The sequence below is a fragment of the Rhinatrema bivittatum genome, chromosome 3 (assembly GCF_901001135.1).
Source record: "Rhinatrema bivittatum chromosome 3, aRhiBiv1.1, whole genome shotgun sequence".
Classification (NCBI taxonomy): domain Eukaryota; kingdom Metazoa; phylum Chordata; class Amphibia; order Gymnophiona; family Rhinatrematidae; genus Rhinatrema; species Rhinatrema bivittatum.
The window spans coordinates 370,185,910-370,201,263 of NC_042617.1; the positions used below are offsets into that span (position 1 = coordinate 370,185,910).

Consider the following 15,354-nt stretch of genomic DNA (forward strand, 5'->3'; position numbering starts at 1 on the left):
TTTTTCTATACTGGTTTTCAACCAATCAAACCCAACTTTAATCTCACTACGCACATTGCTAACCTTTTTTTTTTAAATTGTGTCTGGGATCTGCTATTCTCGTTTTAATTTCATAACCTAGATAAGACTTCATAATCACAAGCAGGGCTGGAAGACAAACACATTTAGAGAGACAGCAGATGGCAGCAGAAAAAGACTAAAGAGATCATCCAGTCTGCCCAGTGATTCCTGTCCACACTGCCAAGGTAACAGCCCAGCTGTCAGATTTAACTTTTTTGAAAGACAGTAAAAGCTGCCTTATTTAGAGAAGCTTTTTTGCAAAATTGAGTCCTTTAGTAATTTTAATGTTTGTTGTGATGTGCTTATGTTATGTTATTCATTGTTTTATGTTCACTTTGTAATCCGCCTAGCATGATATTGTCACTATAGGCGGAACAGAAATATTTAAAATAAATAAATACAAACTGTCATGGATAAGGAGCGGTGCAGGTGGTCACACACTATGGGTATTCCTTGAATCTCGTCTGTATTATCTTCCTTCCTTGTACAGCCTCTTTCTGTATATTTATCTTATATTTATCTTGTATGCATACAAGATAAATATAAGCATACAAGATCCCCTTTTTAGTTCACATCCAGCATCCCTCCCCTCCTCTCCCCTAAGAGCTAGACCCTGCAATAATCCAAACAGCCATAGCTCTTGCCTAAGCATTAGGCCTCTCAGGTACTAATTTTTAATGCTGTGGGCCTGGATTCACTAAGTTATTTTCCCATAGACACAGAAAGAAAGAAAATCTTTGGTAAGTTCAGCCCTATGACTGCTTTTATCCAAGTTGCATAGAATTTTTGACCTTTGTAGATCCAAGGTTCACAGTGGTAATAGATGCTGCAGCTGCAGTTTTCTCTGAAGAATCAGCCTGATGCAAAATGCTCCAAAGGAGAGTCACAGAAGACATGATCATGTGAAGGATCGAGAGGATGCCACCTCGGGCTTCAAACAAGTGCTTCTGGTCCACATTAACCAACAGCTAACAAAAAACATTGGCATTAAATCTAACGTTAAACAGCAAACTGATTCAATGCACTTACACCAAGGGCAAATCTAGAGGATGACAGCAGCAACAAGTCACTTCTCAGCTAGCTGTGTTCTTTAAAATTGTCTTATCCCCTCTCCTTACAATCCTTGGCCTCTAGTACCCATTGTCTTTAATAGATGTATCATCATAAATATACTGAGCTAAAAAACATGATCTAGCTAGTCCAGTGGTTCTCAATTGATCATTGGGGACCACCCAGCCAGTCAGGGTTTCAGGATATTCATGATAATTATGTATGAGCTCTATTTGCATACAACAGAGACAATGCATGCAAAAGTATCTCATGCCTATTCATTACAGATATCCTGAACACCAGACTGTGCAGATGGTCCCCCAAAGACCAGGTTGAAAACCACTCAGCCTAGCGTAACTCTTTTGTAGCAACATCACTACTAAGTTACACTGCTATTTTAAGTACAAATTTGTTTTGGATAGTCATGGCCCAGCTGTGCTGATTGCATGAGCTTAGCCCAGCCAGCCATCATTTGAGAGTTAGCAATGCGCTGGGCAGTGGAGCACCATGAAGGTTGAATTTAGGCTTGATTTTACTGCAGAGGCGCCCCTCTGCCCTCCTAGAGGACGCTGGATTTTGGAAGAGAACCCCTCCCGGCATGCAGCCAAAAAGATTTTCTGACACCTGGTCTACATGACTATTATCAATGGTATAAATGTCAGCTTTACCTGATGATATTGTGCCGACGGATCGAGCAGACAGTAATGAATGATTGTTGTAATGCCTTCCAGGAGAGTAAGTATCATATCTGGGGGAATGATCGATGCCATCCAAAGAGGCCTAAAAAGATAACGCAGAGTTTGTTTTGAAATGCTTAGCAAAATGTACAAAAATAAAGGGATGTTTACAATTTCAGGGTCAAACAAAGAATTAAAAAAAAAAAAATCACATGCCTGCTATCTGATAATCCAGTTTCATATTTGTAATGCTGAATTAAATTGTCCAAATTCCTGCAGAGCTGCAGCGTGACAGAAACCACAACTTTCTGGAGGACTTTGCCCATGTATGGCAGTGTAGACGTGATAAGGCTGATCCATTGGGGATGCATCTTACAGGCATAGTGCTGGTGTAAGGCCCGGATCACAGCACATAGAAACATGCCTTGTGAAGTTATCGGTTGGGAGTGTAAATACTGAAGGGAAGTCATTGGCTGCTGTGGATTGATGTGCTCTATGTCGGCCATGACAAATTCAAAAGCTGCCTCGCTGTCCTCGGGCATGGTCAAGACACAGTGCTCCAGGACAACAAGTCTCTGCAGGACTTTCAAGAGCTGTGACTGTAGCGTGCTGCCGCCATCCGACTCATCCTCGGAGAAATTGATGAGGCTGTCTTCCGAGAAACCTTCTTCCATCACCATGGTGTTCTTGCCAGCCATTTTTTCACTGTGCCATTTCTGGGCACTAAAGATGGACGACAGTAAACAATGGAGGATCACTTTCTGAACTTTGCACTTGGATAACATATCTGAAATGAAGCTAGCAAAGCCCTTGGCAGAGCTTTCGATGACCTTTGCCAGCTCGGTAAAGAGCAGGGTCAGAATTTCAATGCTCAACATCTGCATATTGCGGTTCCCCGTGAGGTCCTGCTGAGTTGCTTTTACATGCGTTGGGTAGTGGCTTCGCATATAATACAGGCAAAGAGAAATAAGAATTTCTATGTACATTGAACTACGGAAATTATGGTTCGAGTCCAGGGGGATGTGGCTGTAGAAGTCTTTGCCCATAACAGAGATCCGATGTCTGGCTAAAAGATTTTGAAGCAGAGACAGCTGGGGAGTGTAGGCATTGTTCACACTTGTAGTAGAAATGGCATTTACGAATGCGGTTGGGCTTGTTTTCAGGATGGCTTTGATGGCAGACAATGAATACAATGTCCTGGAGGAATCGTACAACTGGAGGTATAGAAGAACATGCTGATATAGGGGATGGATGTTAAAATGAGAAGATTTTCGCATTCCCGGAGACCCCAAATCGCTCTCAATTTCAGAAATCTCGCCCTCCCCACAGCTGTACCAGTTCTCCAAATCCAAACCTTCACTAAAGAAAACACTTGTCTGTTTTAGTTTGTCAGTTTGAGCTTTTTTCTTCTCATCATCTTTTTTCCGAGCAATTTTCACTTTGGGCTTTGCTCCTGGTTGCTTACTAGCCTCTCTAACAATAGTCTCCTTTTCAGGAAACTTCTCTGATTGCCCTTTGAAAGTTAACTGAATACTGCTGTGGCTCCTCTTTCTAGGCTGCCCCTCTGCCAAGCTCAAACCACCGTCCCCCAGGCCCTGCTGGCTTAGTGCTATAGAAGGGGAAGAGATGTTCCGGGATATTGCTCCCGCTAGGCTTTCAATTCCAGTCTCGGTTGAAACTGATAAAAACTGAGACCCATTGTGAGGAAGCAGACCATTCTGGGAACATGGAACGTTTTCGTCTTCATGACTGATCATGGCCTCAGATGAATCTGAAATACTGAATGTGGATGATGTGCCTTCATGAGGCAGCTGCTCTTCAGTGGATTCAGTGTCCTCGTCAATGTCACTTACAACTTTATTTATCAAGTCAGTAACCACCTGCTGTACAATGTCAGAGGAATCTTCTTTCGGTATCTGAGATGCGTCTTGAGTACTTATGCTTTCTGTCTCCACCTCATAGCTTAAGCTGTCTCCCACCGAAGACTGAGAACAACCGGAGTCTGAACTCTGGAGTATTTCTATCTGCTGATCGGGCAGATCAAAGTCAGATACAACCATTGGAATGGTCTCGCTGCTGGTACTCAGGAGAGACAGCCTATCACTCAGTGGGTTGACTGTTAGGCTGAAGTTCTCCATTTCATCCATGCAAATTGGTTTTTCACTTTCTTTAGCTGTGTTGTGTTGCCGATCGCTTATATGAAGATGGGTAAAGGCTTAAACAAAAAAGAAGAAAATTTAAAAAGTAGTTATTATACACAAGGATTATTACATTTCAGATTAGGCTGAAAAAAAGAATTTGAGATTAGATTTAGAAAAAATATTTTCGGTCTTATTTAAAAGGACTTTTTTCCAGTCTGTGCCTATAGAAAATATCTTTATTGAAGGTGGTTCTTTATGTCACAATGGCAAGTAATGGAATTTGGAGGGAAACATGTTTGATTAAAAAGGCCTGTGCTTCTGTTATGTTCAGTAGCAGCAGTAATAGGAACTAAAGTGTAGAAAAAAAATATAACTGAAGATTCCTTTATAAAGTTTTTTTTTTTGGTTTTTTTTTTTTAAGTATAGTGGTAATGTTTAAGACTAACATTCAGCGATCTTAAAATTGTCAGACCAAATGCTTTGCAACTAAAGAAAGCAAAAATTGGTTCTTACCTGCTAATTTTCGTTCCTGTAGTACCACAGATCAGTCCAGACTCCTGGGGTTTTGCCTCCTCTCCAGCAGATGAAGACAGAGAAAGTTTTACTGACACTGCTACTTAACCACATATGACACCTGCAGTTCCTCAGTATTAATATATACCCAAGCAAAACTAAAAAAAATGTTAAATTTCTTCAAAAACAATCAAGAAATGTCCAAAACCTTCAAAACTTTCCAAAATATGAAAATATCCTCTGTTATAAAAAACCAAATGAGCAGATGACTCTCCTCCTCAATAGAATGGGTGGATTCTGGACTGATCTGTGGTACAATAAGATCAAAAATTAGCAGGTAAGAGACCATTTTCCTTTCCCTGAACGTTCCCAGATCAGTCCAGACTCCAGGGATGTACCAAAGCTCCCTACTCAGGGTAGGACCTGGAGAGTCCCGCTCGCAAAACACTCTCGCCAAAAGAAGGGTAACCCGTATCTTGCATGTCTAAACAATAGTGCCTTGCAAAAGTATGTAGCGACTTCCACATTGCTGCCCTGCAAATCTCCTGTGGAGAAACAAGCTGAGCCTCCGTCCATGAGGTTGCCTGAGAACGCATAGAATGAGTATGCGAACCCTCTGGAATCAGACGACCACGAATAATGTAAGTGGAATCATTAGCAGTGTTAGAAGCCTTGAAGCCTCTCTTTGGATCACTGCACAAAACAAAGAGGTGATTTGACCTCCTGAAGTCATTCGTTACCTTAAGATACCTCAACAATGCTCTTCGCACATCTAACAGCTTGAGCTCCTTCGCATGAGGGAGCGGCTGCATCCACCTCAGGAAAAGCTGGAAGCTCCACTGTCTGATTGATGTGAAACACCGAAACCACTTTTGGCAAAAAAAGGAAGGTACTGTCCTCAATGAGACCCCCAAATTTGAAATCTGAAGAATGGGTCACGACAAGACAGAGCCTGCAATTCAGAAATCCACCTAGCTGAACATATGGCTACCAGAAAAACAACCTTAAGAGTAAAGTCCTTCAGTGTTGCCCTACGGAGTGGTTCAAAAGGAGCCTTACATAAACCTCTGAGGACAAGATTAAGATTCCAGGACGGACAAACCCGCCGTAGAGGAGAACGCAAATTCTTTGTCCCCCTAAGGACAAAGAATAACTTCTGGATGTGCAGAAATAGAGGACCCATCTATCTTGCCAAAGACAACCCAGAGCTGCCACCTGAACTTTAAGGGAGCAGAGAGATAAGCCTTTGGCGAAACCATCTTGCAGGAAGGACAAAATGTCAGGGATTGAAGACCTGGGAGGGTGAACGCTTTTAGTGGAGCACCAGGACTCAAAACCTTCCATAATAGAACATAGGAAATAGTAGTGGACTTTCGCCTGGCTTGCAACAATATAGTAATGACTGCCTCTGGATAACCCCTATGTCTCAAACGCTTCCTCTCAAAAGCCATGCCACTAGACAAAAGTGAGCAGCCTGGTCTGAAAATATGGGCCCCTGACGAAGACAACCCACCAGATGACCGAAGAGAATCGGCTCGTCCACAGCCAAGTTGACCAGATCCGCAAACCATGGATGCAGTGGCCATTCCAGTGCTACCAAGACCATCTCTCCCTGATGCTTTTCTATGCAATGTAACACCTTGCCCATGAGCGGCCAAGGGAGGAAAGACAAAGTAGAACCCCCTGCGGCCAAGGCAGTACCAGAGCATAGACACTCTCACACCTGTGCTCTTGTCTCCAACTGAAAAATCAGAAGGCCTTGGCATTCAGACAAGTTGTCATTAAGTCTACAAGGGGGCAGTCCCACCACTCACGAATGAGCTGCATCAAGGACTCAGACAACTCCCACTCGCCTGGATCTAACACTGTCCATCTCAAGTAATCCGCTTGAACGTTTTTGACCCCGGCTATGAGAGATGCCGCTATTCTCTCCAGTTATTGCTCTGCCCAAAGAACTAACTTTTGTGCCTTTCAGGCTACTGCTTGACTCTTGGTTCCACCCTGATAATTGATATAAGCCACTGTTTCATTGTCCGAGAGCACTCTCATTGATCGACCTCTCGCCAATGGTAGAAATTCCTTCAAGGCTAAGCAGATCTCTCTGGTCTCTAGCCAGTTGATAGTCCATGTAGACTCTTTTACAGACCAGCCACCCTGAGCTGACTGATGTTGACAAACTGTTCCCCAACCAGAGAGACTCGCATTGTTGTAACTATCACCCAATCCTGGATTTCGAGATCCACACCCTGGACGAGATTGGAAGTCAGAAGCCACCAGGAAAGCCTATAATGCCCTAGAGTGGCAACGGAAGCTGAAACTCCTACAAGACCGGGTTCCACCAAGCCAAATGTGCTCTCTGCAATGGTCTCATATGAGCAAATGCCCACAGCACTAAATCCAGGGTCGAAGCCATAAAACCCAGAACTTGCAAATAATCTCATACCTTGGGTACCCGTAAATGCAATAACCACCAGATCTGCCCTTGCACTTTCTGCACACACTCCTCTGAGATATACCTTGCTGACTAGAGTGTTGAACCGCATCCCCAGATACTCCTAGGATTGCATTGGTAACAGGCGACTTTTCGCCACATTCACCACGCAACCAAGCGACTGGAGAACGTCAAGAACCTTGTGAACTGACTGGTGACAAAGACCCTCCAACTTTGCTCCGATAAGCTAGTCATCCAGATACAGATGCACCAAAATCCCTTCCTTCCAGAGAGCCACTGCCACCACCACCTTGGTGAAGGTGCATGGTGCCATGGCCAATCCAAAAGGAAGGGCCTGAAACTGAAAATGTTGCCCCAGAATCATGAAACGCAGAAAAATCAGCGAGTCTTGATGAATGGGGATGAGCAGATAGACCTCTGTTAGATCCAGAGACCCAGAAACTCTCCTTTGCAAACCGCTGCAATCATTGACCTTAGGGTTTCTATCCTGAAATGCGGAACCTTGAGTGCTGCATTTACTTTCTTCAAATCTAAAATCGGTTGGAAAGTCCCCTCCTTCTTTGGGACCACAAAGTAAATGGAATATCTTCCCCTGTGAACCTCTTTGCGGGGAACTGGAATCACCACCCCCAGGCGATGCAGACGGTCTAGCGTCTCTCAAACCGCTACTTGTTTGTCCAAGGAGCCACATGGGGAAACCAGGAACAAATTGCAGACGGGACGAGCAAATTCTAAAACGCAGCCATCCGTTACCATGCTGAGAATCCACTGGTACTGAGTAATTCTGGCCCAAAACCTACAAAAAACGATAGATTGCTTCAGACCAAAAGCCTATCTGGAGCCTGCAGCTGCCTGAGCAGCCTCGTGAAGGGGAGGGATCTGGACCACCAGATTTACATCCCACGGGCGCACGGGCTGAGCACAGAGAAGGGGCACCAACCCCGGCTCGCCTGCCTCAACCGGATACGGAAGAACCCACCAGGATTCAAAAACCCTCGGGAGGAAGGTTCAAAAAGAAAAACATCGTCCCGACTGCAGAACTGCAGATTTTGCACCAATCTACCATCTGCTGGAGACAAAAGAAATACTGAGGAACTGCAGGTGGCACATGTGGTTAAGTAGCAGTGTCAGTAAAACTTTCTCTGTCTCCTTCTGCTGGAGAGAAGGCAAAACCCCAGGAGTCTGGACTGATCTGGATACGGACAGGGAAAGTTTGTATTATAAATGGAAGGCCTGGCTGTACTTGCATTTGTGAAACGCTCCCAACCAGTGGAAAAAAAAACCAAAAACAAACTAGCAAGACTGAATAGAATAGTTATGAACTGCATGCAGCAACTTACCATTATTTATTTTATTTATTTATTTATTAAAGACTTTTTATATACCATCTTTAGCAAATAAATTTGAACAAAAACAGTTTACAACACTGAGCATAAAATAATAAAATACTAAACTTTCATAAAGTGAAAGTAAAATAAAATAATAATAAAAGTATGAATTACCTAATAACAACGTATCAATATCAATATTACTAATATCCTTGTGCAAAAAGATATTACTCATTTGTTCCATAGAGGGAGTGTGGTCTCTGTTATCCAGCCTTACTTACATATCTTTTTTATAAAGATGGTTTATCCTCTGCAAAATACTAGAAGTATTCACTTCTACATGCATCAGACTGTACCACCTACCATCAGCACAGTTGAATCTTTGGAGGGGGCTCTTTCCATTCTCATCTTCTGGATGTTGGAGAGATTTATTCCAGTACCGCTCGGCCTGCACGCGTTGCACGGAGACCCGCTGTGTTTTGGGGTGGAGAAGCAGCAGAAGCAGCGGCTCAAGGACTCTTGCAATGTCATGTCTTTGCAGCACCTGGTTTAACCAGGCTTGTCCCACAGAGGAGGTTGAACCTTCCAAGCTGTGAAGGCTGTCTAACATGATAAATAAAGACCTGCAAGGAAAATAAGGTCAATATTCAAAATGTGTTCAGCACTATTTAGCTTCATAAGTATAGCTTATATGGTTAAATAGCGACTGCTGAATATGCATTTATGTTCAGCAGCCACTGCTTAGCCGCATAAGTTGTGGGCATGTAGTGGGAAGATCGAGGTAGAATGAGTTAACTTTATAAGTTATGCGGCTAACTAGTGATATTTAGTCTTAGCTGCATAAATTATACACTGTTCTATACCATAGACCTGCCATATAGCAGGTCTAACTTAGCTGGTTATAACTTGTACAACTAAGTGTAGACATATATGCGTATATTCAGTGGCTTAGCCATGCCACTGAATATCATGTCTAAGTTAGCTGCACGTCTATTCAGCTAACTTAGAAGAACGGCTAACGTTTGAATAATTACCCCAATAATTTTTATCCTGTATTTATTCAGGGTTCTCACTGTATTTTTTATGCCTTTGGTTATTTTTAAAATTTGCCACATTGGTTTTAATCCACCATTTAAAAGTTAGACCTCTTACAAGTCAGAATGTCTACAGGGGTACAAGTGTTCAAATGAGCTCTAAAATGTATGTCAGACTTCGCATGATCAGTCACGGAGCTTCCAGCTCTAAAGGCGGCTCCATATAGCTCAGCCTTTATTCGAGAGAGAAAAATGAGGAAAAAAACTGGAAAATATTTAATGCAGTCTGTAATAAATCCTTCCTTAAAGCTGAAGGGGAAGAATTAGGGAGAAAGCAGGTGATGCAATAGCTGGATTAGTAGTTCATTCTATCATAGTGAGTGGAGTTGGTTTGACTATGTTTCAAGATTTTTTACATATTTCTGATGAATTTATATTTTATAATGATATATTATTGTATTTTATTGATGCATTTTTTAAAAAGTCTTTTTGTTGTTATTGATGCATTGTATTATGATTATTATAATGTATGATTATTGTTGCAAACTGTTTTGGACCTAATTTTTGTTTGAGAAAGTTGGTAACAGAACTGAACATAACAAGCATTTGAGAAAGGAAAAAAATGACTTATTTACAATATCAAATCATTTGCTGTAGTAGACTGAGTTGTAATTTTTGTGGAACTTCTATCTTTCTCAACAAACAAGAGAAGTTAAATACTTGAGACACAGCATTTCCTATCATGTTGTGACATAAATAAGCAGACTGACCGCTGAAGCTCTTTACAAAAATTATCATCATAGGAATGAAAACTTGGATCTGACAACTCAATCACAACCACTAACCTGTCAAATGTACGTGCAAAGGATGGAGACTTGTTAATATGAAGATCCCTGGTGAGATGCCAGAGCACTGCAAACTTTGAGTGTGCTTCTATCCTTATTTTCTGGAAATATATAGTAAAATGTGTAGTTATAACCATACTGAGACAAGAAAAAAAAAAAAATCACATCCCACTGTTTTAAGAAGAAAAATTCAGTTCAGTATACTCATCAGCTTAAGTGCTCTAAGCCAGTGGTGCATAAATGGGGTGGATGGGAGAAGGCATGAATGATTCTGCACAGAGGCTGGGAGATCATCAGCAAAGTAATAAGGCGAGAGGGGAAAGAGAGAAAGACAAAATGGTGTTGTGAAAAGACTGTGAGTGGGGGGGGGGGGGGGAGGGGGAAGAGCCCTACACTCAGCCAACTGTTCGAATATCCACCTCCCAGAACTGCACATCTCACAGTAACAAGAGCTTTCTTGGTAGCTGGTCCTCAGCTATGGAACTCACTGCCAGAAGCCCTTTGTACGATCACCTCCCCAAAGGACTTCAAAGAAAGCTCTTAAGAGCTATTTTTCTGCTCAAGCCTTTGAGAATATAGTCTCTTGATTTTTGAATGCCATCAAAGCAGTTCATACCCTTTGTGTTTGCTCTCTTGCTTTGTCTTATATATTTTTATGTGGTTATAGTTTTTAGGACGATCATGTATGTATTAATATGTAATCCACTATGAACATTTTTTTTTAATGTAGTGGAATCTAAATCCTTTTTAAATAAATAAATAAGTCCTTCAAAATGCAGCAGCAAGGGTCTTAACAAATACAAAAAAGCATGACCACATAACACCTGTTGTGATCTCCTTACATTGGCTACCAATAAATTATCACATAGAATATAAAACTCTCTGTAACATACATGAAATAATCTATGGTGAAACAGAATGGTTCAATGCTTCTATCAGGTTACACACACCACAAAGGAACCTAAGATCCAGTAACAAGGGCCTACTGTCCATCCCAACGGTACAATCGGCACATCTAACGCAGGTAAGAAATAGAGCTATCTCCCTTGCTGGCCCAAAATTCTGGAATGCACTACCCGAAAAATTAAGATTATAGCAGAAACCAAAAACATTTAAAAGAGATTTAAAAACATGGCTGTTTTGCAGGGCCTATGACGTAATTGACCATGCCCAATAATTGTTTTATTTTGCAGGAAAGCTGATTTGAACTCTATTTTTAGATAATTCTGCCTTGCTGATTATCTTTATTATTCTGTATCCTTAAGTACTGTTATGATTTATGTATTTTATAGTACCTTTTATGCTATTTCCATATTTTATATTGTATTATTATTGTATTTTATAGCAAACAATAAAGATTCAAATTTAACCCCAAATCTGCAAATCTTTTGCGGGTTTCAGTTAGTAAGCAAACAGTATTGGGCAAGCATGAGCTGCTATTTCTTTTTTTTTTTTTTTAATTGGCAAACAAATAAATAGTATTGGGCACAATGAGCCTGGGTAAATCACTGGACTCAAAATAAATTTTGTATTAAATTGGTACTGGTGGGTGGCAAAGGGAGGAGAGGGAAAGAGGGAACCCAGCTCACTATATGGATAGGAGGAAGAGCACAGCCTAAACATTTTCCTCATCACTCTTTTAAAAGCAGCATGTTTAAATACCAGCTAGAAAGTTGATCTGCTTAACCACAGCAGTGCATTATGCACCCTTCAGAGACACATATTTTTGTCTAAAAAGTTTTTGGTTCTGTAATCTTCCCCCAGCTCTATCAGGGCTCCACTGAAAGGACCGTGGATCCATGAGCATGCGTTTGTCTCTGGCAAATGAAAAAAAACCCAGGGAAGCAGCAGAGCCTCAGCAGTGTGGGCATTCTGGCACAGGTGTGGGAAATCTCAGGGCTTTCTGGAAAGCTCTGGAACGTGAACTGAGCACCAAGCCATAGGTGAGACTTGGACAAACCGCTTGTCTCCAGAGGTCCTCCCCGAGATCATGTCCACGAGGAGACAGTCAAAAAGCGGAACAAGGAAACCGCAGACATGAAAACCCACACAAATACCTGCACTCCGCAGAGTGACACAAATTTCCAACAGCAGTCAGAAATAGAAAAGGTAATAGCTTTAATAAAAGGTCAGAGATGGGAGTACTGCCCAAGCACACCCTAACAAAATCTTGCTTTGGTCCTTTTTGGGATGCTCTTGGAGCGTGTATGCTTGTATAAGAAAAGCATTTCACTAAGACCTGCTTTTCTAAGTTCATTTTTGTTTCTAAAAACCTATACAGTAATATATTTAGAAAGCAACAGATTCCTACTCAGAGCCACTGGATAAATGTTCAGAGCCTAATTGCACACAGATTTTAAAAGGATAGGGTTTCTAGTGAATGTAAATGAAAATTAAGATTTTTGGAATGATGAATAAAAAGGGAATTACTTCACTACCATTTCTTCAAAAGAGAGCACATTCTTCACAGATTATTTCTGCAGGATAATTTTCAGCAGCCCACACAGGGCTATGGTTTGCATGTACAAAACACATGCAGACTTCATACCGAATTTTCCCAACTGAATTATGGGCATAAAGGAAAATTTGGTTCTTACTTGCTGACTTTTGTTCCTGGAATACCACAGATCAGTCCAGATAAGTGGGTTTTGCATCACTACCAGCAGATGGAGGCAGAGAAAAACCTTTTAGACACTGCTACATAACCGAGAGTGCCACGTGCAGTCCCCTCAGTATTAACCTGTACCCAAGTCAAAATTAATGACAGCAATAGCTAACCTAACTCCCCCTTCAGGATGAGCAGGGAGAAGATTGGAGCCCCTGAACTGGAGCTTTCACATCTATAAAAAAAAAAATTGAAACCCTTCAATCATAAATTTCTGCCATAGACACATCTATAATAAGTTCTGCACTAAATACAACAAGAAGCAATAACAGTTGAAACCAAAAAGGGATAGAGTTCTGGACTGATCTATAGCATTCCAGGAACAAAAATTAGCAGTTAAGAACCAATTTTCCTTTCCTGTTCATTCCACAGATCAGTTCAAACAAGTGGGACGTACCAAAGCTCCCCTACATTGGGCTGGTCTTTTGGGAACCTGAAAGACCATCTCGTAACACACTTGTCTCCAAAGGTCACCTCTCCTGGCACCTGAACATTCAAACAGTAATGTTTGGTAAAAGTATAAAGCAAAGACCATATCACTGCTCGACAGATCTCTTGCGAAGAAACCAACACTCTGCCCAAGAGTTGCTTGTATCCAAGTAGAGTACGCTCGCAATCCCTCCGGAATGGTTCAACTTTTACAGAGATACGCCAAAACCATAGTTTTTTTTTTTAGCCATCTCACAACTGTGGCCTTGCAGGCCTTACCTTCCTTTTCTTGCCCCACTAAACAAGACAAAAAGATGATCCAATCTCCTAAAATCATTAGTGACCTTGATTCCACAAAAAAGACCGGCAAACATCCAATAAGTGAAGCTCCCTTGCATGTGGTGTTCTCTGCCATCAAATGTTGAAATGCATGAATCTCCACCATCTGGCTACGATGAAAGGGAGAGACAGGACTTTCAGTAAAAAGAAAGGTACTGTACATAGTGATATTCCATCATCCGTAATCCGCAAGAAAGGATCTCTACATGACAACGCCTGAAGTTCAGAAATTCATCTGACCGAACAAATCTTCATCAAGACTGTCTTCAGAGTAAGATCCTTCAAAGACAACTGTCTCAAAGGCTCAAAAGGTGGCCCAACAAGCACCTGAAGGAACAAATTAAGGTTTCATGACAGAAACATTCTGCAGACCGAAGGATGAAAATACTTCATCCCCTTCATAAATGAATGATGTCTGGATGCGAAGCTAATGGCATCCCGTGAACCTTACGTCGAAGATAGCATAAAGCTGCTTCCTGCATTCAAAGCGAGTTAGAAGCCAGACCTTTGGCTAGGCCCCTTTGTGAAAAGGATAAGATCTAGGACACCTTCAAATGAAGAGGATCAAGACCTTCCTCTAGAGACCTACCCTCAAACATTCTCCCACACTCTGACGTAAACCAGAGAAGTGGATCCTCTCCTAGTTTGTAACAAAGTAGAAATAACTGCCTCTGAGTACTCTTTCAAATGCAATTGCCTCCTCTCAAAAGCCAAGCTGCGAGACAAAAGCGATCCACCCAATTCGAGATGGGCCTTTATGAAGCAACCCCTGCAGATGACCTAATCTTATGAGTCTGGCTACCATGAAATGAACCAGATCCACAAACTATGGTCAGCACGGCCACTCCAGAGCTACTAGGATAACTCTTCTTGGGTGCCTCTCTATGCGTCACAATATTCTGCCTAAAAAGGCCATGGAGGAAACACATATAACAAGATCTCTGCTGGTCAAGGATTGACTAGAGCATCAAGCCCCTCTGATCCAACCTCTTTCCCGCAACTGAAAAACCGACCTGTCTTGGCATTAAGACTACAAAGTCTCTGAGGTCAACTCCCATTCCCCCAGATCTGTTGCCTGCTGAGATAGTCCGCCTGCTAACTGTCCACTCTGGCCACATGAGACACTGCCAACCCCGCCAGATGCTGCTCTGCCCAGACAAAAAGCTCCTAAACCTCCTGAGCCACCAAGTGACTCTTCATTCCGCCCTGATGATTGATATACGCCACTGCTATTGCATTGTCTGAGAAGACTCGTGCTGTCCGTCCTCGAACCTGTGGCAGGAAAGAAAGTAATGCCCTGTGAACCACTCTAGTTTCCCACCAATTGATAGATCAGGACGCTTCAGTTGCCGATCACTGACCTTGAGCAGACCGTCCTTGACAAACAGCCCCCCAATCCTTGAAGCTGGCATCTGTTGTCACCATCACCCAGTCTTGAAGCTCCAGTTCCACCCCTTTCTCTAGACTGGGACGAGAAAACCACCAAGAGAGACTGGACCTGGAACATCCCTGAAGTGGTAAAGGAAGGTGAAAATCCTCCGTCAGCGGACTCCAATGGGACAAAAGTGCTCTCTGGATGGGCCGTATGTGAGTAAATGCCCACAGAACCAATTCCAGGATAGACCCCCGAGAACCCAGGACCTGCAAATAATCCCAGACTCTGGGCACTGAAAGCCATAGTAACTAAAGAACCTAAACCTGCAACTTTGACACCCTTTCCAAGGTAAGGAACAGCTTGCCCATGTGGGTATCAAACTGCACCCCAGACACTCCAAAGCTTAGGATGGGTCCAGACTGCTCTTCGCCAGGTTTATTACACAG

The 15,354-nt window shown here is 42.3% G+C and overlaps 1 protein-coding gene across 4 annotated transcripts in view; it reads right to left on the reverse strand.

The window, feature by feature from the left end:
* Window positions 1-15,354, reverse strand: part of DOP1A (DOP1 leucine zipper like protein A) — a 237,564-nt gene that overhangs the window by 63,033 nt on the left and 159,177 nt on the right. For all 4 annotated transcript variants that reach the window (XM_029595531.1, XM_029595532.1, XM_029595530.1 and 1 more), the window contains 5 exons: window positions 10,101-10,201; window positions 8,585-8,844; window positions 2,004-4,002; window positions 1,779-1,890; window positions 852-1,028 (listed from right to left, as the gene is read on the reverse strand). In XM_029595531.1, the coding sequence (XP_029451391.1) occupies window positions 852-1,028; window positions 1,779-1,890; window positions 2,004-4,002; window positions 8,585-8,844; window positions 10,101-10,201 (2,649 nt within the window). The remainder of the gene's footprint in view (window positions 1-851; window positions 1,029-1,778; window positions 1,891-2,003; window positions 4,003-8,584; window positions 8,845-10,100; window positions 10,202-15,354) is intronic.